Source organism: Acomys russatus, unplaced genomic scaffold (genome assembly GCF_903995435.1).
Source record: "Acomys russatus unplaced genomic scaffold, mAcoRus1.1, whole genome shotgun sequence".
Taxonomy (NCBI): Eukaryota; Metazoa; Chordata; class Mammalia; order Rodentia; family Muridae; genus Acomys; species Acomys russatus.
The window spans coordinates 302,609-326,168 of NW_026131810.1; the positions used below are offsets into that span (position 1 = coordinate 302,609).

The following is a 23,560-nucleotide window of genomic DNA, read 5'->3' on the forward strand; positions in this document are numbered from 1 at the left end:
GGAAGAGTCATCTAGGCTTCTCATGCTCCCAAAACTCACAGAAAATTTATTCTCTGTCAGGAGAGACAATATTTTAAAAAATATGGTGCTTGGTGGGAAAAGAACATGCTAAAATCCCTCAATCTGGATAATACCTAAAACATAATAGAAGACTTGAAAATGAAGACACATATATGAAAAAGTTATCTTCAAGTTGGCCAGCAATGGATTGCTCCCCTTTTCATCAATTTTACCGAAAGACAGCTATTATTTTCTGAATGTTAAATGAGTAAGTTAGTAATTTAATTTCCCGTGGTCCATTAAATCCATTATCCATAGTTAAACTAAAAAAACAAAACAAACAAACAAACAAACAAACAAAAAAACCACTAGAAAGTATATCTTTGGTCTTTATCCAGAAAAAGTAAAAGAGATGAATAATAAATATTATTGTCATAGAAAGTATAGTTTGAGCAAACTTTTGAAGTGCACTTGAATCTCTATTGTTTGAAATACAAAATAAAGAGAAATGAGGAAAATTTCCAGAAAATATCTGGAACTGAAAAATTTTATTTGAGAGTCAAAACAAATTTTACCTGTTCAGTCTCATTTGTGAATTCTAACATTGCATATTTATGTTTAAATGAATAATCTAGAGTCATTAGTGTAAAGGCTGAAGTAAGAAAGATCTGATGATGCAGGGATTGAGAAGAAACCTTAAGAGTGGGGGAGGGGAGAGCAGTTGTGTGTGATGTGGAAGTAGACAATGAGAATACAAGGGACCAAGAAGCTTACACAAGGATTGGGGAAGGAATATGGGGAGAGAACAGGATGTTGTGTAACCAAGTAAGAATGTGTATTTAAAAGGCATGGAAAGTCATAATGTACTAATCCTGTTTTAGAAACAGAATCAGTGAAGCACACTGCATGGTGGATAATCCTACTCTAGAAACCACAGTTTATAAAACAAAGTTCCTAGTGTCATGGTAGGAACTATCACTGTGAGAAGCCCACAAAGTCACAAAACCATACAACTATGGTCAATTACCTTGATTGCACACAAGAACTAGACCATAAATACTATTGCTAATGACACCATATATTTTGGTGGTGGAACATAGAAAAACCACGGGGGAATTCAACTGAAAGTCTCCTCCTAGCTAGCCAGTATTTACTGTTCTGGAAGGTGCTCTGCAAGCCCTAATGGAGAAAAAAGTTATCGAAATCATGCTCAACTGTGAAGGTCATTACCAACAATAATGGCCAGCTGTATGGCAGGATGCTAACTAGTGCAATAATCCGTATCATGTGGCTAACTTAGAGCTTTCTGATAAGTCATGTGTCCAATCAATGGCAGAAATTAAATGTTTGGTGTTACAAATCTAGTCGAGAGTCCATGCCTGAAGAAGTAATACACTCTTTGAGGTAACTTACAACTAGTATTTTGATAAATAGGCATGGTTTTAAAACTTTCTTTTTATACCTATATTTTAATGATTCTGTCAGCCTTCATCAGAGACATTGCTTTTTGCTGGTGGGGTTACTTAATGTAGAGGCTCAGTACCATTGTGAGTACTAAGTTAGCCATAATGGGCTCACACTTATCCACCAGAGACAATGTACATCACCCATTCAGTTTCATATGACATCTCAAACAGGGTGTAGAAAGAATGTAAGAAGCAAAGGACAGAAAGGAAACTTGTGAAACTGTGAGTTTAAGACATTATCCTTGAACTCATGAACTCACTACTGTGGTTACCTGCACAAGATTGGACTCATCAGTATTTTATCACAAATGGAAGAGAGCCTGATGAGTTCCCACTCTTTATTAACATCCTATCAGCAATTAATAGCTGCTGGGAAAGTCTGTGTTATTCTTTTCAGTCTTGTACCATTGACAAGCTATGTTCAAGTACATAAGCCACAACTGATGCTCATGCAAGCAAAGAAAATTACCTCGATGTGCGAAAAGAATTACATTGGAATGGAGGCTGTTGAGATTAAAAGGCTCAATGTCAGAAGGAAGAAAAGAATTAGGAGTGTGAATAAAAATATTATATTATTTATTTTTTTACATTTCAAAATATACCATAAATAAAGATAAAGCAAACTGAAAATGAGTGAACATCGCAAGGAGAATATGGGATAACACTGAATGATTAAAAATTTATAATATGCATTTTCTCAAAAGAAGAGAAAAAGATGAACATATAGAAAACATAGTAAAAAACTATCCAAACATACAGGTGCTGGAAGGTCAAATTGTCTCAATTAAATTCAATTAAAAAGACCAGTCCCAAACCTCAACTTCCAGAAAGAAAACAAAACTAATACATGAAGAGAACAGGCAGGGATTAAGTTAAATGAGAGTGAATCCTATTAGATGGGCACTAAGTTCATAAGAATGTAACCGTGGGAAACAGTGGAGGGAGAGCCAAGATGCTGTCACCAATCACACACTGTGATCAGCAGGACAGCAGTGACAGAACAGACAGTGAAGCACCAATCAGAAAGCTCCAAAACACAGCAGTGCTGGGGTTTGCCAGGTAAGAAAGGAACACATGGTGTAGAACATGAGTGAATCTAGCTTCCTGTCACCTATGTAATCCACACAAAATTCCTTAGGTCACTGCAGGTATGTGAGCATTCTTCAGTGTCTAGCCACACACCATGATGCAGCATATAGCGCTCAGCAGTCCAGACTGGTCTGTGGGCCACAAAACACAGGTGTCTGGTTCTCACAGCTAAAAGAGGACTGTAATGGAGTAGGTCACAAGCAAATCTGACACCAGATCACATGGCTGATCCACTAAAAACATTTCCAGCTATCTGCAGAGTCTCTGTCCCCAGCATGTAACTATAAACAGACATGCATGCATTCAGTGTATTAGTCTGAACTGTGGGCCACCAAACACCAGTGTCTGGGTCTTCTAGCCCAGAGGAGACACCATGGTATGGATCACAAATGGATCTGACCTCAGGTCATCCAACCAAACCATGGAAAGTTTCTGAGTCCTTGCGGCGCATGCCCAGTCTCCAGCATCTGCTCATACATCTGCCTGCACACAGCACCTATGCTCTGTGTCCCAGAATGCACTCTCAGCCAAAAATACCCAGTGTGTTGGTCTCCCACCCAGAGGAGATCCCTACCATGTGGAACACAAGTGAATCTGACCACAGATCACCCACATAATCTATGGAAAGTTCCTGGGTCAAAACAGGCATAGTTTCTAATCTGTTTACTGCATAACTTTGACTGACAAAGGCATACAGGGTCTCTAGGATCAGAATGGGTTTTCACTTAGCTTTACCCCCATCATTCCTGGTTGCTGAGAGGGCACCAATTTACCATTCTTCTGAGGCAAATTGATGTCAGTGTGATTGTAGCCAATGGAGCTAAAAATATATGATTGACTGATGACCTGTCCCCTTCAGCTGTAACCCATAATCTTGAGTTCTTTAGCTCTTCTCTCTGTCTTACAGTTAAGTTACATATTTGGCAGCTGGGCCTCCCCAAGTGAGGATGTTTTTGTTAGAACATGTATCACTGTGGGAGGAAGATGTGTAGCTTGGAAGCAGTAATAAACTCCCAAATCCTCAGGCTCCACTTTACTGATCTTGAGTGTGAAATCTGTGCCTGACCCACTGCCACTGAACCTGACTGGGACCCCAGAATTTCGGTTGGAAACCTCAGTAGATGAGGAGCTGTGGAGACTGGTCTGGCTTTTGTAGGTACCAATCCAAGTAAGTGTTTCCATAACTATGTAGGAGGCTCTGACTAGATCTGCAAGAGATAGAGGCTTGCTCTCCAAGGTTGACAAGCAGAGACGACTGGAGTTTGGGTCATCACAACATCACCGCTGGAGGCTGAAATAATGACAGAGAAGTACAAAGTTATGGACACACTTCATGAACAATCTTTGTGGTTTCATTTTTGATAGTTATTTTCAAATGAAATATCAATTTTCTCATACAATTCTTTATTCACTAAAATAACTTTTTAACAAAACAAATGAAATGAAAGCGTTAGTGGCCTTCTAGGCATAACTCAGAACATCCCATTCAGTCTATGTCATAATCTTCATTATAGCACAGGTTCCCCCCGTGAGGGACCTCCCTCTTACAGATGTAAACCTCACAGGCTCATCCAGGAGGATAAAACCAGTCTTCTCATACATGAGCAGAACACATTTTATCAGCAGTGAAACCCAGTTCTCACCCTTCCTGCTCATTCTCCCTTCTCACTTCCTTCTGTCCTCACCTGGAATTCTGAACAACATCAACATCAACAGCAGAACAGGCAGCTTCATTTTGAAGGGCAGGCTCAAGATACTGATCAGTCACTGCAATATGAAGACTGAGCTTTTATGTAGAGCTAGAAAGGGTGTGTCCTCCCTAGGGAGCAATATGCAAAGTTTAGGGTTAGCGCTTCAATATAAATATAATGAACAGTCATTCATGCTTCCCATTATTGCAAAAATCACATAAAATATGTTGTATGTATTTGGTGACAGTAGCAAAATACAATGTGGTGTGTGATGGAAAAAGAACATGTAAAAAACATTCCATCTGTAAAATAACAGACACTTTAAAAATCCTGTATCTTTTTATACTGATTTCTTTGAACTGTTTGGAGTAAAGTTCAAGGAATGAAACAAAAACACTGGAAGGAATAAAAATGAAGACACATGTATGCAATTTTTCTTTTCAAGCTGAACAACTGTTTTGATCATACAGTGGTAAAACAATTTTTGTTGGTTGTTAGGTGCTACCTATACTATAGTTTTGTGGGCTTACTTCATGTAAATACCATATTAGGGTGGTATATCCTACGTGTTTATTATAAAAGTGGAACACTATGGATATTAAATTAATTATCAAGAAAAATGATTAGTGGAACACTTTAGAAGTGATAGATGGGTCTCTAGTGTTTGTGGCTATTGATATTTCACAGATGAATTTAACTCATTCGGTTTATATAAATTAAATATACATAAATTTTATATAGCAATTATAATCAATGAAATTATATTTTGCCTTTTATTTGTTCTTAAGGTATTTCAATGTATGCATGGGTGCACATGTTTGTTTATTCTGATGCACACACATGGAGGTTACAGGACATCCAGTGGGATCAATCCTGCCCTACAATGTTCAGACAGGGTAAAGATCAAGTTGTTTGTCTTGGTGGAGGGCACTTTCGTTGGTTGACACATCTCACCAGTTCACTCAATGAAATGATTTAAGTAGCAAATTTTGACACGAGAAAAATCTTTCAGAAGCTTGACAGATGACTCAGCAGTTAAGTGTGCTTGCTCTTCTTCCAGATGACCTGAGGTTAGTAGCTAGCTACTATACTGAGCTTCTTCCTATTGCCTATAAGTCCACCTTCAAATAAACATACACACACATCTGTCCTCTGTGGTCAACCACATGCACATGTGCTTACACAACAGACACCAACAATCACAGCAATTTAGAGGGGAAAGTCTCTTCCTAAGAGATAGAAAGGTAATTGTTTTTGAAACACAAGAGAAAATGAAGTGTGTTATACTTCAGAAATACAATTGGAATTCAAAGTAACACATTATTGCAATCTACTATGTTTCTGGGGATTTTGTGTGTGTGTGTATGTGTGTGTGCATGTGTGTATGTGTGTGTGTGTGTGTGTCTGCTTGTCTGTCTGTGAAATTGTTACTAGGGATATCTGGGAAACATCAACAGACAATATGATTCTATCTGATTGACCTCTGGACAAGTCTTTGGTATATTATCTTAGTTAATAATAAATGTTGGAAGGCCCAGGCAGATGTTGGCAGTGCCACCATGAGGGCAGGTGGTCCTTGGTTGTGTGTGATATCAGGCTGAGTGAACCATGGAGTAAGTTAGAAAGCAGCATTTTTTATGGCTTCTGTTTTAGTTGCTGTTTCCTGCTACTTTCCCTGGTAGAGTTCCTGCCCTTACTTCCTTACATAGTGCACTGTTATGTGGAACTGTAAACTGACCTTCTTCCTTCCTCTGTTGTTTTTTTATCGTGGTGTTTATCACAATGAGACACATCTAAGACAGTCCTCAAAGTTATCACTTGCCTCATATATTAATTTAGTTTTTTTAAAGGCATCTGATGAGAACATTTCTCTCAGGAACATATAAAAGATTGAAGAGAAGCAGTTTCATATTTTCACCTTATTGAGGTTTAGGAATAGTCTTCCCGTCCATATTTTCCAAAATAAAGACAATTAAATTCTGTTAGAATCATGTTAGTGTGAACAAAAATCTATCCCCTTCATAGGAATCCAAGTTTACAGGGAGCTCAGCTTAGGCAAACAAAAAGTAGATCCACTCTATTATGAAATCAGGGTAACCCAGGGGCATGACTTCCAGTTCCCTGCTCTCCACTTGGTTATTGTGGGTACATACTAAAATGATGGGTCACAATTACTCAGTAGAGTCAGAATGAGATTGTACTATGGATACATTATTTTTGATAAAAACTCAGAAATGCAAATGCTCAACAGAAAAAAAGCATCTTCAACAAACAGTGCTCCTCTAACTAAATATCTACATGTAGAAGAATGCAGATAGATTCATATTTATCACAATGCATAAAATGTAGCTCCAAGTCAATCAAAGAATTCAGTGTAAAACCAGATACACTGAAACTGATCCACGAGAAAATATCAATAGCCTGGAAAGCATTCACACAAGAATTAATTTCCTAAACAGAACATCTATAGTACAGGCACTAAGATCAATAATTAAGAAATGGGATTTTGAGAAACTGAAAAGCTTCTACAATGTAAAGTCAAACGTCACTATCAATGGGACAAAATATCAATTGAAAGACTGAGAAAGGTTTTTACTAACTCCACAGCCAATTGAAGGCTAATAAGCAAAATACATAGAGAATTCATAAAACTATTCATCAACAAATCAAATAGTCCTATTGAAAATGGGATGATATCTAAGCAGAATTCTCCATAGAGTCATCTGAAAACACCGAAAAAAAAACTTATGGAAATATTCAACATCCTTAGCCTACAGGGTAATGCAAATCACAACTACTTTGACATTCCCTCTCAAAGCTATCAGAATGACTAAGATCAATAACACAAGTGACAGCTCATGCTGATGAGGATGTGGAGTAAGAGGTAAGCACTCCTTCAATGTTGATGGGAGTGAAAACTTGTACAGCTGCTATAGAAATCAATATGGTGGTAATACAGAAAATTGGCAGTCAATTTACCTCAAGACCAGCTCATGGGTATACATTAAGAGATGCTCCATCCTATCACAACAACACATGCTCAACTATGTTCATAGTGACATTATTCATAATAGCCAGAAACTGTACACAAACTAGATTTCCGTCCATCAAATAATGGATTTTTAAAAACATGGTTCATCTTGGTAGCCTGCTATACTTCCTCTGAGTGCCACTTGATACCCTATGAGCATATAAAGGGCGAGGAAGTCCCTCTCAGGAACAGTCATAGGGGAGGGGAGTAAGGGGAAAATGGGAAGGAGGAAAGAATGGGAGGATACAAAGGATGGGATAACCATTTTGTTGTAACAAGAATAAATTAATTTAAAAAGTGGTTCATTTAGACAATGGAGTACTACTCAGCTTTTAAAAATGACAATTTGAAATTTAAAGGACAATTGATGAAACTATTAAAAAATTAATCTCTGTCTGGCAACACAGTCACAGAAAAACAAACATGATATGTGCTCACTTATAGGTGGGATGCTAAGTAAAAGATAATTACGATACAATCCAAAGTCCCAGAAATGCTAAGTATCAAGAAGGACATTAGGGAGAGGATGCATAGATCACCCTTGGAGAGGAAAATAGAATAGATTTTGTGAGGGCACATGGGACAGGTGGGGATTGGTAAAAGGAGGATTATATGGGGGAAGGACAGACAGAAGAAAGGAGTAATGGGGCCCATAACTTTTGGTAGTGGCCAACTAAATACTGGTCTACATGTTCCCTGGATGGGGAGACATGGTGGAACTCAGAGGAAGGATAGTAGGCTACCAAGAAGAGACTTGATACCCTATGAGCATATACAAGGGGAGGAAGTCCCCCTCAGTCACAGTCACAGGGGAGGGGAGTAAGGGGAAAATAGGAGGGAGGGAGGAATGGGAGAATACAAGGGATGGGATAGCCATTGAGATGTAATATGAATGAATTAATAATAATAATAATAATAGAAGAAATAGACAAAAAATAAATAATGGTCGAACTTGAGGTCCGTGCCACAAGAGACATTCCATGCCCAACATTTCCTGGAATGCCAGGAAAAAGAATCTAGATAAAACCCACACATACTATCTAGTATATACTGGTCAAAAAAAGTGTCAGTGAAATGATTCCATAATAATATTCTGATATATTTATAGAATGGTGCCTAGCCTATGGTCATCAGAAAGACTTCCTATGGCAGATGGCAGGAGCATATACTAAGATGCATAGTCATACATGAAGGAGAACTCAGGGAAACCTGCTGAAGATGGAGCAGAAGGATTGTAGGAGCCAGAGTGGATGAGGAAACCAAGAAAACTTTGTTCGCCAGCTATGATTTACTGGTAAAAAAACCCATGAAAATAAGTTAAAAATTTTTTTTCCATTATCTAGTAGAATCTTACATGCCTACCCATCATGGCTCAATGTAATGTTTCTGGGCCTGTGTTGAGACAGAGTATAGTGATAAATGGTACATGAAGTAGTGCACCTTTGTTCAAACAATGAAGGATGGAAAGAAATCTAGAGAGACACAGAGATTTTGGCCCAATTTCTAGACACAAAATAAACAAAGTTCCAAAAATGTTTCTTGAAAGGCACACTATAGTTATTTTGTGCTCCTAACTAGATGCAATGCCTTATTTTCTTTCACTTCCTATTAGTACATTCTACTGAGGATTCAGTTTTCAACACAAGTTCTGAGAACACTATAAAGTGAAATTATATCATTCCTTCTCTGACCCTAAAATGTGCATGCTTGTCTTAAAGTACAAAACACATTGAGACAATTTGTGACTCCATCAGTCTTTACAGCTCCTGCACTTTGTAAAAGTTAAAGCAACAGCTTCCTGGAAAACTCAAGACACGATTTTTTTCTGTAACATCATATCATATCTGTAAAAAGAGAAGCTGGTTATGTTAAATGTCTTTAATCACTGAATTCCTGTCATATGTTGACGAGGAGCACCTGTGTGAATCTAGCCTGTGCTATACAAAAAGATCATGTCTCAAAAAGGAAAAAAAGTAAGAAGAGCAGAAAAGTAATGAGCTCTACACATAAACAGATATGGTACATGGTGAGCATTCCCATGTCTAAAAGAACATATAAGAAATCCCCAAGCAAGTGACTGAAAGCAAGATTATAACCAAACCGTGTAAGCCATTAAATCCTGGGGCACAATGTTTACGATGCAGAGCACACAGTAGTTAACATGAGTTTATAAAAGCTTGGGAAGCTGTAAATCTCTCTCTTTGCTGACTAGCCATTTTGGGTTGCTTTTATCATCTGCCTAAACTTTCATCAAAGACATTCAATATTCTTGGCATCTATTTCTCCCTATAAAATCTATTGTATTCTTTACTTCATTATTAAGTATCTATTCATTTTCTGTGGAAACTAAGTACAGAGATTCTTAATATGCCATGTACTCTCAAGTCTCAAACACATTTCCATAGTATCTTGGAAGAGGCCTACATGACCCCATAATTGTTCAATTCACAAGTTCTCCAAAACAATCACCATGTGGCAATTACTCAGTGCTTGTACAAATCTCCTTACCATTTGACAGACAGAGGACAAGAAAGTGAGTGAACCAGAAAGTAAGAACAAAATAATTCCTCATATCTATGCCCTCAGTGTCATACTGTCCAACATAGCCATTTTTCTTCATGTCCCACAGATTCCAAAACCAACATCAACTGAGACAGATGATTTCATTGATAAGCCAGAGACACACTGCAGATGAGAATTTTAACTTTTGAATTAAATACTTGTATTACACTTGAGCTAGGTAGGTAGGTGGGAGTCTAAGTATTAGCACTCAGGAGGAGACCAAAGATGGGTAGGGTTTTAATTTGCTGTATTGGGCCACAGATGTTTAATTTCATGGAATGTTGGCAACAATTTATTAATGGACTTATACAGAGAGAAAAGGAGTTCAGACCCAGGAATGTCTCTCTTTTCCTTTATCTTTCTTTCTTTCTATTTTTTTAAACTAATTTATTCTTTTTTTTTAAACACATTTTTATTCAAAAATAAAATAATTCATATTACATCTCATTTTCTATCCCATCCCATACATTGTCCCAATCCTCCCTTCCTCCCACTTTCACCCCAATCCCCTTCCCTATGACTGTGACCGAGGGGGACCTCCTCCCCCTGAATATGGTGCTAGGGTATCAAGTCTCTTCTTGGTAGTCCGCTATCCTTCCTCTGAGTGCCATTGGGACTCCCCCACAAAGGGGACATGGCCAAATATGGGGCACCAGAGATGCTGTGAAAGTCAGTCCGCAGTCTCCACTTAACTGTGGAGAATGTTCTGTCCCTTGGTTAGATCTGGGCAGGGGTTTGATGATGACTGCACATTTTGTCCTTGGTTGGTGCCTTTAATCAAGCAGAACCCCTGGGCTCAGATTCACCCATCATAATGTTCCTTTTGTAGGTTTCTAGGACCCTCTGGATCCACCTACTTCTCTAACCCCTGTATTTTTCTCACCTACAGTCTCAATAGGATGTTCTCACTTCTATCCCTCTTTCCTGGTAAATGAAGGCTTTCGTGGGACATGCCCCTTGGGCTAGTATGCAGATATAAGTGAGTATATACCATTTGATTCTTTCTGCTTCTGGGTGAACTCACTCATTATGATCATTTCTAGCTCAATCCATTTGTCCACAAATTTCGGGAATTCCTCTTTTTTAATAGCTGAGTAGTATTCCATAGTGTAAATGTACCACAGTTTCTTTATCCACTCTTCTACTGAGGGACACTTAGACTGTTTCCATGTTCTGGCTATTATGAATAAGGCTGCTATGAACATGCTATGAGCAAATGTTCTTGTTGTGTGCTGGAGCATCTTCTGGTTATATTCCAAGGAGTGGAATAGCTGGGTCTTGAGGAAACTCTATTCCCAGTTTTCTGAGATAGCACCAGATAGATTTCCAAGGTGGCTGTACTAGTTTGCATTCCCACCAGCAATGAAGGAGTGTTCCTTTCTCTCCACATCCTCGCCAGCATGTGGTGTCGTTTGAGTGTTTGATCTTAGCCATTTGTTTTCGTGTTTCCTATTCTTCCTTGTTTCTTGTATTCAACCTCTTCTAATGTTTATTCTGTTTCTCCTACTGAGTAACATTTAAGTATCTTCTTTTGGGTCCTCGTTGCTACTTATTTTCTTTGGGTTTGTGAATTGTGGTAAGTTTGTCATGTATTACACGGCTAAAGTGTGCTTATGAGTGTGTATGTAATAGGTATATCTTTCTGGCTCTAGCTTATCCCACTCAGGATGAACTTCTCTAGTTCCATCAATTTGCCTACAAATTTCAAGGTTTCCTTTTTTTAATAACTGAGTAGTATTTCATTCTATAATGTACCGCATTTTTTCATCTGTTCTTCAATTGATAGGCAGCTAGGCTGTTTCCATATTCTAGCTATTATGAGTAAAGCTGCTATGAACAGGGCTTATCATGAGGACAGCAGTGACAACTGAGCAATCAAAGGACCAAACTCTGGGCTTCAAAACCTCAGCCCTAGTGTTTCCCTTGTGAAAGGGGATGACATGATGTTGGAGGTTAGCACCATGGAAAAGACCAAAGTTGGGTAGGGTTTTAATTTGCTCTCTTGGGTTACAGATGCTTTTTTTTCATTGAGAATTGGCAGGAAGTTATTATTGGCCTTATACAGAGAGAAAAGAAATTGGAGTCAGGAATGACTCTTATTTCATTTATCTTTCTTTCTTAGGTTTGGAGATAGGGGATGAAAAGAAATAAGGGAGAATATAGCAATTTATAGGGATGATAGGACAAAAAGTAGATTATTGAATCTACACCTCAACCTAAGGCCTTAATTGTGCTCGCAATGTTATTTTTAATTCATTGTTATAAAAAATTGTATATTGATGAAAATAAGTTTGCTTTTGATACATTGGTATAGAATTCAAATTTAAGATTATTCTTAACACACATATATATTTCTACTCTAATATGATGTATTGTACCCATACCACTCAAGTAGAATGCAAGGCTTGCCTCCAATACATTGAGAGTGCTACTGCAGGATGCTTTGGATAAGTAAGCTATAAAAGTTAATTGTCAATTGATCAACGCATGATCATATCAAGTACTAGTCTATTTGTATCACAGGAATTTACATGCTATGTGTATTAGATATGGTTCCATAGGCAGATAAGGTAAAGTAGTTACATAAGGTCTTCAAAAATCTCAGAATTCTACATTATATGCTATTTAAAGGCGTTTTAGTGGTTTTTTTGTTTTGGTTTGTTTTTTTTTTTTTTTTGGTTATTTGACAATAAGACAGGTTAACTTGTAGTAATACGCAACCAACCTCAAGGAAGATAATGAACATCAAAGAGCCTTCCAACGGAGATGGATTTGAATATGGCAAACTAGCCACTGTGTAAAATGTCCTCATTTCAACCTCTGATAAAAATCTGCCTAAATATAAGCATGTTTGGATACAGGCAGTTTCGATGGCAAAATTCTGCCAAGACAGGGTAACTAAGTCCTCAATAGTACCTGACGTACACATATGTATGTCAGATATACTGGGACAGAATGCTGAAGAAGATGCTCCAATGTTAAAGAGAGTTATGAATGACTGTTCAGGCAGCAAACTGTCTCTGTCATTTTTTCAATTTGGAAGTTGCTAACTTGCACTTCCTGTTTACTCAGGTAATTAATTTTATTCCTTCTCAAGTCTCTGATAGTGTTGATGATCAAATAGTTTAGTTTCACAATTAAGCCTTATTGTGTAGCAACTTAGTTAATGTCTAGATATGTTTTATGTTAATAGAGATAAGATATGATAGATGTTGATTTACACTGAGAATTTTAGACTCACCAAGATAGGAAGATGTTTTCTTCAAAGTTGCCAAATACAAATAACCACAACACTATGAATGTAAAATTAATGTATGTCCTGCTTGTCTCATGGTTCTTCATGCTGTATGTAGTTTATTATATGTGTGTGTGTGTGTGTGTGTGTGTGTGTGTTTAATAATATAAATGTACATGTAAAAAATAAAAAAATATTATTAAGAAAACATCACATCCACAAAAAGAAAAGAAATCTCTCTCTCTCTCTCTCTCTCTCTCTCTCTCTCTCTCTCTCTCTCTCTCTCTCTGCCTCTCTCTTACGCACACACACACACACACACACACACACACACACACACACACACTTACCCACTACAACCATCAAAAAAATAGGTGCCAATAACCATTAATCATTAGTACCTCCCCACATCAATGGCCTCAAGTCCCAAAGGAAGAGCCACAGACTAACAGAATGGATGTGAAAGCAGGACCTATCAATTTACTGTATACAAGAAACATACTTCGCAATAAGATGAACATTACCTTAGAGTAAAGGAATAAAAAAGGTATTCCAAGTAAAAAGACCCAAGAAATGAAGTGGATTAACCATTGTAATATCTAATAAAATAGACTTTCAACCAAAACTAATCAAAATAGATGAGGAAAGACACTTCATACTTATGAATGGAAAAATACACAAAGGGGACATCTCAATTCTGAACATCTATGCCCCAAATATAGGAGCACCAACGTTCATAAAAGATAAATATTATTAAAACTTAAATCACACATCAAAACCCCCATGTTAATGGTGGGAGACTTCAACACCCCGCTCTCACGGATAGATAGATCATTGCCACAGAAACTGAATGGAGAAACAATGAAACTAATAGATGTCATGAATCTAGTGGGCCTAATTGATATTATGAAAAACTTTTCACCCAAACAGGAAAGAATTCACTTTCTTTTCAGCACCTTGCAGACCAATCTCCAAAATCGACTATATACTTAGTCACAAAGCAAAGCTCAGCAGATACAAAAAGATCGAAATAATTCCTTGCATCTTGTCAGACCACCGTGGATTAAAGCTAGAACTCTATAGCAACAGAAAACCTACTAAATCATGATCAACCCCATACTCAATGATATCTGGGTCAAGAATGAAAAAAAGAAATAAAAACCTTTCTAGAATTAAAAGAAACTGAAGGTACAGCATACCCAAACTTATGGCACACAATGGAAGCAGTGCTCAGAGGAAAGTTCATAGCACAAAGTGTATTTATAAAGAAATTGGAAAGATCTCATACTAGCAACTTAGCAACATACCTGAAAGCTCCAGAACACAAAGACACAGTCTCACCAAAGAGGAGTAAATGGTTGAAATTCATCAAAATCCAGGCTAAAGTCAAAGAATTAGAAAGAAAGGGAACAACTCAAAGAATCAACAATACAAGAAGCTGGTTCTTTGAAACAATCAACAAGACAGACAAACCAATAGCCAAACTAACTAAAAAGCAATGGGAGAGTAATCAAACAAAATAAAAAATGAAAAGGGAGACATAACAACAGACATTGAGGAAACCTATAGGACATTCTCCACAGTTATGTGGGAAGGGGGGACTGACTTTGACGTGACTCTGATGCTCCATATTTGACCACGTCTCCTTGGTGGGGAGGCCTGGTGGCACTCAAAGAAAGAATAATCAGGCTACCAAGATGTGACTTGATAGTCTATGGCCATATAGTGGGGGAGGAGGTCCTCTTCCATCATAGACTTAGGGGAGGGGTATAGGGTGAAAGCCTGAGGGAGGGAGGAATGGGAGGATACAAGTGATGGCATAACAATTGTGATGTAACCTGAATAAATTAATAAAATTAAAATAAAAAATTATAATAAGAAAGTATCATTAGGTCATACTTCAAAAGCCTATTTATACGCCACAAAATTTGAAAACCTAAATGAAATGAACAATTTTCTCAATAGATACCAACTCCCAAAATTGAATCAAGATCAGGTAGACAAATTAAATAATCTTAGATCTCCTAAGGCAACTAAGCAGTCATCCACAGCTTCCTAACCAAAAATAGCAGAATTCTACCAGATGTTCAAAGAAGAGCTAATATCAATTCTCTTTAAAGTGTTCCAGAAAATAGAAGCAGAAGGAACTTTGCCAAACTTATTCTATGAGGCCAGGGTCACCTTGATACCTAAACCACAGAGAGACTCTACAAAGAAAGAGAATTTCAGGCCAATTTCTCTTATGAACATTGACACAAAATTACTAAATAAAATACTCACAAACCAAATACAAGAACACATCAAAAACAAAAATTTCATTCAGCATGTCCAAGTAGGCTTCACTACTGACATGCAGAGTTAATTAATATATGGAAATCCATCAATGTAACCCATCATATAAATAAACTGAAAGAATAAAAACCACATGATCATCTCTTTAGATGTTAAAAAAGTATTTGAGAAAACACCCATTCATGTTTAAAGTATTGGATAGAGAAGGGATACAAGGAACATATTTCACCATAATAAAGACAATATACATTAAGCCTATAGCCAACATCAAACTAAACAAAGAGAAACTTAAATCAATTCCACTGAAAGCAGGGATAAGACAAGGCTGTCCACTCTCTCCTTATCTCTTCAACATAGTACTTGAAGTCAGAGGTAAAGGAGATCAAGGGAATACAAATAGGAAAGGAAGAAGCCAAGCTATCATTATTCACAGATACACAATAATACAATACATAAGTTACCTAAAAATTCTAGAGAGAGCAGGGCATTCAGAAAGCAGTAAATACTTTTCTTAACCTGATAAGGAAAAGAAAGTGACTCCCAGTAGACAAAGATTACCTTGCACTGGGAGTGAATAGTATCCAGATAAAAGTGATCTGAATTGATAGGGCTCATTAACAATTGTCAGTAGAAAGAAGCAATTTTTGATTTAAGGACCTCACAAATCCAATAACACTACTGAGACCTCAGTTAGTATCCTAGAATCTGCTAATGTGGCATCATCCTTTATTGATGGATGATCTATTTTTGCCACAATAAAAGTATGATTGCAGGATAAAAAAATGAGTATGCATTTTAGAACTAAATTTGTTTAGTCATGGATCAATTTCCTGGGAAGGAAATTATAGATGGCCATATTAGCCTCTGAATTTAAACTCTATAATTTGAATCCCAGAATTATCATGCTAGAAAATGCTGTCTGTATATCCTCAAAAAGATATTGTTTATCATTCTTCCCTACTTGTGTATGAAACTTTGAAATAGTGCCTGGATTGTGATGAACAGGAAGCCTTGTTTCAGACATGGTCTCCTGAAACTCAGCTGCCTCTAACAGAGTGTGATACCAAGGACATTTACTAAATGCCTGGACATTAATATGAAACTGACCACCAAGACCCAAATCCTCAAGTGTTGCTTTCAAACAATGGACACCCTGTGTCTACAGCATAGAGAAGGGATACAGGGCTATACCTCTCGTATTCTGCCTTGTATATCAGTGACTAACTAAATACCATCTTTGTAAAAATAACTCTAATTCAGTGGCTTTTTGTTTCTGTGTTTTAAAATTTTACCAATAATAGTTCCAATAAAAGCAACATTGATATTTTATTTAAGAAGTGTCACATCACTCGGGAGGAGAAATATACGGAGATATACTTATGTAACATTTCTATATCAGTGAATTGTTATACCAGTTTTACTATAATTTTTTATCTAAAGGTGATGTATGTTCCCAAATAAAATTTCCTTACTCACTCATTAAATATCAAGTGATTGTTAGGGCAGGGACAATTATGCACCATTAACAGTCAGGCTAAGAGAAATTAGTTATTTCAAGTCTACAATATTTCTCTGGATATTGTGTTAAATATTTTTACACATAGGAAAAACATTCACATAAAATTTCCCTAGTTTTTAAGTAATACCACAGACTAAGACCACATATGTTTAATATTTAGTTACTCCATGATTCATTTTGTTTAAGCTGAATGGTGAGAAATGAATTGCTCTTTTGAATCTCATGATCTAATTATGCTCATTTAAATCAATACATATTCCAAGGAGTGGAATAGCTGGGTATTGAGGAAGCCCTATTCCCATTTTTCTGAGATAGCACCATATAGATTTCCAAAGTGGCTGTACTAGTTTGCATTCCCACCAGCAATGAAGGAGTGTTCCTCTCTCCCCACATCCTCGCTAGCATGTGTTGTGACTTGAATTGTTGACCTTAGCCATTCTGAAGGGTATAAGATGGAATCTCAGAGTTGTTTTGATTTGCATTTCCCTGATGACTAAAGACGTTGAGCATTTCTTTAAGTGTTTCTCAGCCATTTGACATTCCTCTGTTGAGAATTCTCTGTTTAGTTACAAGCCCCATTTCTCAATTGGGTTATTCGGTTTGGTGGTGTTTAATTTCTTGAGTTCTTTATCTATTTTGGATATTAGACCTTTGTCAGATGTAGGGTTGGTGAAGATCTTTTCCCAGTCTGTAGGCTGTCACTTTGTTCTCTTGACAGTGTCTCCTGCCTTACAGATGCTTCTCAGCCTCATGAGGCTATTCCACTCCTTGGAATATACCCAGAAGATGCTCCAGCACAAAACAAGACAATTTGCTCAACCATGTTCATAGCAGCCGTATTCATAATAGCCAGATCATGGAAACAGTCTAAGTGTCCATCAGTAAAAGAATGGATAAAGAAACTGTGGTACATATACACTATGGAATACTACTCAGCTATTAAAAACAAGGAATTCCCGAAATTTGTGGATAAATGGACTGAGCTAGAAATGATCATAATGAGTGAGTTAACCCAGAAGCAGAAAGAATCAAATGGTATATACTCACTTATATCTGCATACGAACCCAAGGGGCATGTCCCACGAAAACCTTCACTTACCAGGAAACTGGGACAGAGGGGAGGACATTTTATTGGGACTCTAAATGAGAGACGCATGGGAGAACAGCAAAGTAGAAGGATCCGGAGGGTCCTAGAATCCTACAAGTAGAACATTATGATAGGCAGATTTGGGCCCAGGGGTCCCGCTCAAACTAAGGCACCAGCCAAGGATAATACAGGCAGTAAACTTTAAACCCCTACCCAGATCTAGTCAATGGTCAGAACATTCTCTACAGTTGAGTGGAGAGTGGGATATGACTTTCTCACATACTCTGGTGCCTCACATTTGACCATGTCCCCTGGAGGGGGGGACCTGGTGGCACTCAGAGGAAGGACAGCAGGTTGCCAAGAAGAGACTTGACACCTTATGAGCATATACAGGGGAAGGTAATCCCCCTCAGGAAAAGTCATAGGGGAGGGAAATAATGGGAAAATGGGGGAGGGGGGAGAAGAATGGGAGGATACAAGGAATGTGATAACCATTGAGATGTAACAAGAATAAATTAATAATAAAAAAGAAAAAAAATAAATCTATACATATTCAGTGACGCCTCACTGAAAAAAAGCACAAATGTCAGGTTACATTGAATTTAATATTTTACTGAAAATTCTGGAGAGAAAGATATCAGCAAATCAAAATCCAATCAGCTCTTTGTATTGCTGACTCAGTTTCTCCCAACATTCTGTCCTTGTTCATTCTCATTGTCTCTTCAGAGAACCTTCAGCTGCAACACACATAGACCCTGAGGTCACATGATCCTTCAGTGTTCACTCATTATGTCCTCTATGTTTGTGTGTGTTCTAATAAATCTTCATTTCCAAAAGCAAATGCTGGACCAATTTTGATCTTTGAGCCATAATTCTCAATTCCATGGCTATAACATACAGTTATATTAATTTATCCCTAAATACACCATCACAAATCTAGAAGATGTAAGCCTGTGGTCTCATTGTTGGTAAAGGCACTTCTCAACAAGCCCCAATTATCTCAGTTTGATCCACACATGTATGTCGTGGCTGGAGAATTCAGATTTCTCAGGTATGCAATGGCAAACATGTGTCTACATTACCCACAGCTAAAAACACCCAACCCTCACATCATTTAAGAGTGTCACCATTTGAGATTCAGGGCCATTGGATTCTCACACTGTCCCATGCTTTGGAATCTTCCCTTGGTCTTCATTACCATCTCCATTTTGAAAAAAACTAATGTAGTATAAGCAGGGTATTCTGCTTACGTTTGACATAAATATAGCTGTGCTTAAGAGAGGTCAGCTGTTGTGTATAAACTAGAAGCCAGATGAATCCTGCTCCAAAAGAATTTTGTTATTCAGGACAGCATTTCCAGTGAAGCATTTTTTGCTTATTGATAAATAATGAATGTTCAGGATCACAAGCTTCCAGAGGCTTATGACCAAAGGAGCCTTCACAGAAGTATTCGGAGACTCTGGAACTGTCTTTGCATGTTAAGTGGATCAATAATGTAAGAATATGGTTCTCTTGTAGTGTTATAAGGGGAGGCTGGCCCTTTAGCTGGGGAAACAGTAACTAGAAAGATGTGTTTCTTGGCAATACCTGCTGGAGAGACTGTCAAAATGGTTACAGAATCAACTCAATAACTGAGCCTTCCTGGAATCAGTGTCCTTAGAGCTAGTTAATAGTTGGTTTCTTTTCATCCATTATTCACTTCCCTTTTCCTGTAATCTTCTTTTATCTGGTAACATTATATCCTCTCATCTCCTTTCTCTTTTTTTAAATTCTCCAGCATTATGTTCAAAAATCAATTTTAGATGTCTAAGAGTAAGCAAATACATTCATGAATATATATTACTTCTTTCCATTTGAAGACCTGAACATATTCAAGTGCCCAAGTGTAGTGATTGGTTTTTGTCCACTTGACACAACAAAGGTATATCCAAGAAGAAAAAACTTTAGTTAAGAAATCACCTTCATCAAATTGGACTATGAGCAAGTTTGCTTTTAATTAATGAATGATGTAGGAGGGTTCAGCCCACTATGAGCAGTGCCACCCATGGACAGGTGGTCTCAGGCTGTAGTTCACTGTCTATGCTTCAGTTTCTGCATCCAGGGCTCTCCATTCAGTTCCTGCCCTGATTTCATTCAGTGACTAAAACTGTAAGCTGAAGAAATTCCTCCCTCTCTAAGTTGATGGTCTGAATTTTGTGATCTTCATGAAAAGACACAGAAGTGACTAAGGCAAAAAGAGGTGGACATGGAGACACTTAAGGGTGTGGTAGTGGTGAATAGGGAAGCTGAGTGCTCCTTGTGTAGTCAGCCTAGACTCATCCTTCCCATACCTACTATCTAAACATCCAGGTCCTGGAAACTCAAAGACTTTTAATTACATTGAATGCAAAACACCTGTCCAAAATTTTGCCTACGGAAAAACAAACAAACGAACAAAACCTGACTTGAAGAGAAGGGTGAGAGTCTGAGTTACATAAAAGCAAATTCTATTAGACTCACACTAGTTTCATAATAAGAATCTAACACTGAGGAGATAATTGGATAATATAACCAAAGTTCTAGCAAGAAGTAACAGCAAAAATTTACCATCCCTCCCCCACCCTGAATACACAGTTCCTAGAAATTTTCAAAAGTAAAAGAAAATGTGAGCACTCTCTGGCAACAAAAGAATGGTAATTTAACCTGAAAATAGGTTTGCATTAAGTTCAATAAATTTATACAACGATAGGAAAAAAAAGCATTAATTTTCATCAATATATAAAAACACCAAATGAGAAACTAATAGAATGGATTTTTATTTTTATTTTTTTTAATAGAATGGATTTTTAAAACAACTAAAAAATACTAGTATGAATATATTCCTACTCACCAGTAACTGTGAGTATAATTTGAAATAAAAAATTAAGTGAAAGTAGTTACAACAGTTGGATTGAGATAAAAATGACTATTTGTCAGAAAAAGAAGACTTTATGAGTAAATATAATCTGAATATTTGGGAGTCAATGAATATACTTTATCCAAATAGAAAACAAAGGAAAGTAGGATAGGCAATATTTATAGTAATAAAATGGTATTTAAGTCAAAAGCATTAAATGTGGCAAATAAAGTATACATACAGTAAAGGAGATTGTTTAGCAAAGGAATATTCCTCAGTTTCCTGCCTATTTACTGCATAATGTTGATTGACACAGGCAGACAAGGCCTCAGGTCAGAATGGGTTTCAACTCAGATTTACCCTCCTCGTTCCTGGTTGCAGAGAAGCCATGTGTTTACCAATCTCCTGAGGCAAATACCATGTCATTGTTATTACATCCAATGACCAAAGAGATGTAGCCAAGATGCACACGTTTCAGCTGCAAGCCATAATCTGTAGTCTTCCAGGACTTCTCTCTGTCTCACATGTAAGTTACGTATTTGGCAGCTGGGCCTCCCCAAGCAAAGATGTTTTTGTTTGGGTCTGCATCACTGTGGGAGGAAGATGTACAGGTTGCAGGCAGTAAAAAAACTCCCAAATCCTCAGGCTCCACTCTGCTGATCTTGAGCATGAAATCTGTGCCTGACCCACTGCCACTGAACCTGTCTGAGACCCTAGTAAATCATTTGGAAACTTTATAGATTAGGAGCTGTGGAGACTGCCCTGGCTTCTGCAGTTACCAATCCAAGTAGATGTTTCCATTACTATGCTAGGAGGCTCTGACTAGATCTGCATAAGATAGAGGCCAGATCTCCAAGCCTGACAGGCAGAGAGACTGGGGTTTGGATCATCACAGCATCACCACTGGAGGCTGAAATAATGACAGAGAAGCACAAAATTATGGACACACTTCATGAACTATCATTGTGGTTTCTTTTTTGACAGTTATTTCAAACAACGTGGGTACTTCTACATACAATTCTCTATGCACTAAAATTACCCTTTGTCAAAATGACTGAAATTAAAGACTTAAGGGCCTTCTAAGCATAACTTAGAACATCCCAGTCAATCCGTGCCACAGCCTTCATTATAGCACAGGTTCCCTCCAACCTGGAACCCCATTCTCATAGGTGTTGACATCACAGTCCCAGTCCTGTAATATAAGTCCCAAATTCTCATAAATTGACAAAACACATGTGAATATAAGGGAATGAGGGGAGAAATGTCTCATACTATCTATGCATCTTTTCTCACTTCCCTCTGTTCTCACCAGGAATCCTGAACAACATTAGCATGAACATTAGAACAGGCAACTTCATTTTGAGGAGGCTCCTGAGGAAACTAACCAGTCACTGAAAATTGACAACTGAGCTTTTATGTTAGTCTAGCAAGGGTCGGTCCTCCCTAGGGAGCAATATGCAAAGGTTCTTGTTACTGCTACTGTTTAGATAAAGGGAAGAGAGATTCATGTATCTCATGATTGCAAAACTCACAGCAAATATGTTCTGTGACAGTAATAAAACAAAATATGGTGCTTGATGGGAAAAGATCATGCTAAAAATATTCAATCTGTACAACAACAGGCATTTTTTAATGTCCAGTATTTTTTTCACACTGAATTCTTCGATCAACTAGGATGAAGTGAAGGATTGAAACAGAAACATTGGAGGGAGTGAATAATTTTCTTCAAGTTGAATCTATGTTATATTTTGCTTCTGATTGCACAGTAGTAAAATATGTGTTAGTTGTCTACCCTGAAGCTTACTGAATTTGTCTCATGGCGGCAGAAAAATAAATAAACATTTTAGGATGGCATATCTTACATGTTTACCATAAAAGTGAAAATAATGGATATTAGAGTAATTATCATAGAAAATATGATTTGTGGAAGCTTTGTAAGTGATGGATGGGTCTCTCATATTTGTGGGTAATGATATTTCACAGATGAATTTTACTCATTTGGTATATGAGTTAAATACGTATGAATTTTCATACAACAATTATACTCAGTTAAACGACATGTTAACTTTTATTTTTTCACTAGGTGACTACGTGTATGTATTTGTGGGAATATTTATTCTAGTGCACACTCATGGAGGATGGAGGACCACTGTTTGGAGTCATTCCTTCCCTACAATGTAGATACAGGGTAAAGTTCAAATTGTTGTCTTAGCTGCAGGCACTTTTATTGTTGACACATCTCACCAGTTCACACAGTGAAATGATTCTAGTACCAAATTATGACACTAGCAATGTCTCTCAGAGTCTTGACAGATCTATCAGCATTTAAGAGTGCTTGCTGTTCTTCCAGAGGACCTGAGGTTCGTAATTAGAATCTATGCTGAGCTGCTCCATATTGCCTATAATTCTAGACCCAGAAAGACACGCATGGTGTATACTCACTTATGGGTGGATATGAACCCAACATAGATGTCCTCTAAGAGATTCCACCTAGCAGGGCAACTACTGATACTCAAAGCTGGACTCTTGGTTAAGAGCTGCAAGTTATATGGAAGAGATGGGGGACGGAAGTGTGAGGGGGATTCAGAAGTTCCTCAAGAACACTATGAACACTGAAGGATAGGGACCCAGTGGAGCCTGAGAAAACTGATGTACCCACCAAGGACATTGCAAGCAGAGAACTTTGACCCTCTGTTCCAAAGCAGCCAATAGA

At 37.6% G+C, this 23,560-nt stretch overlaps 1 gene segment (V, D, J or C); it reads right to left on the bottom strand.

The window, feature by feature from the left end:
- Positions 1 to 23,560, bottom strand: part of LOC127186512 (immunoglobulin kappa constant-like) — a 670,804-nt gene that overhangs the window by 236,776 nt on the left and 410,468 nt on the right. Inside the window, 1 exon segment of the C gene segment in view lies at positions 3,535 to 3,547. Coding sequence covers positions 3,535 to 3,547 — 13 coding nt within the window.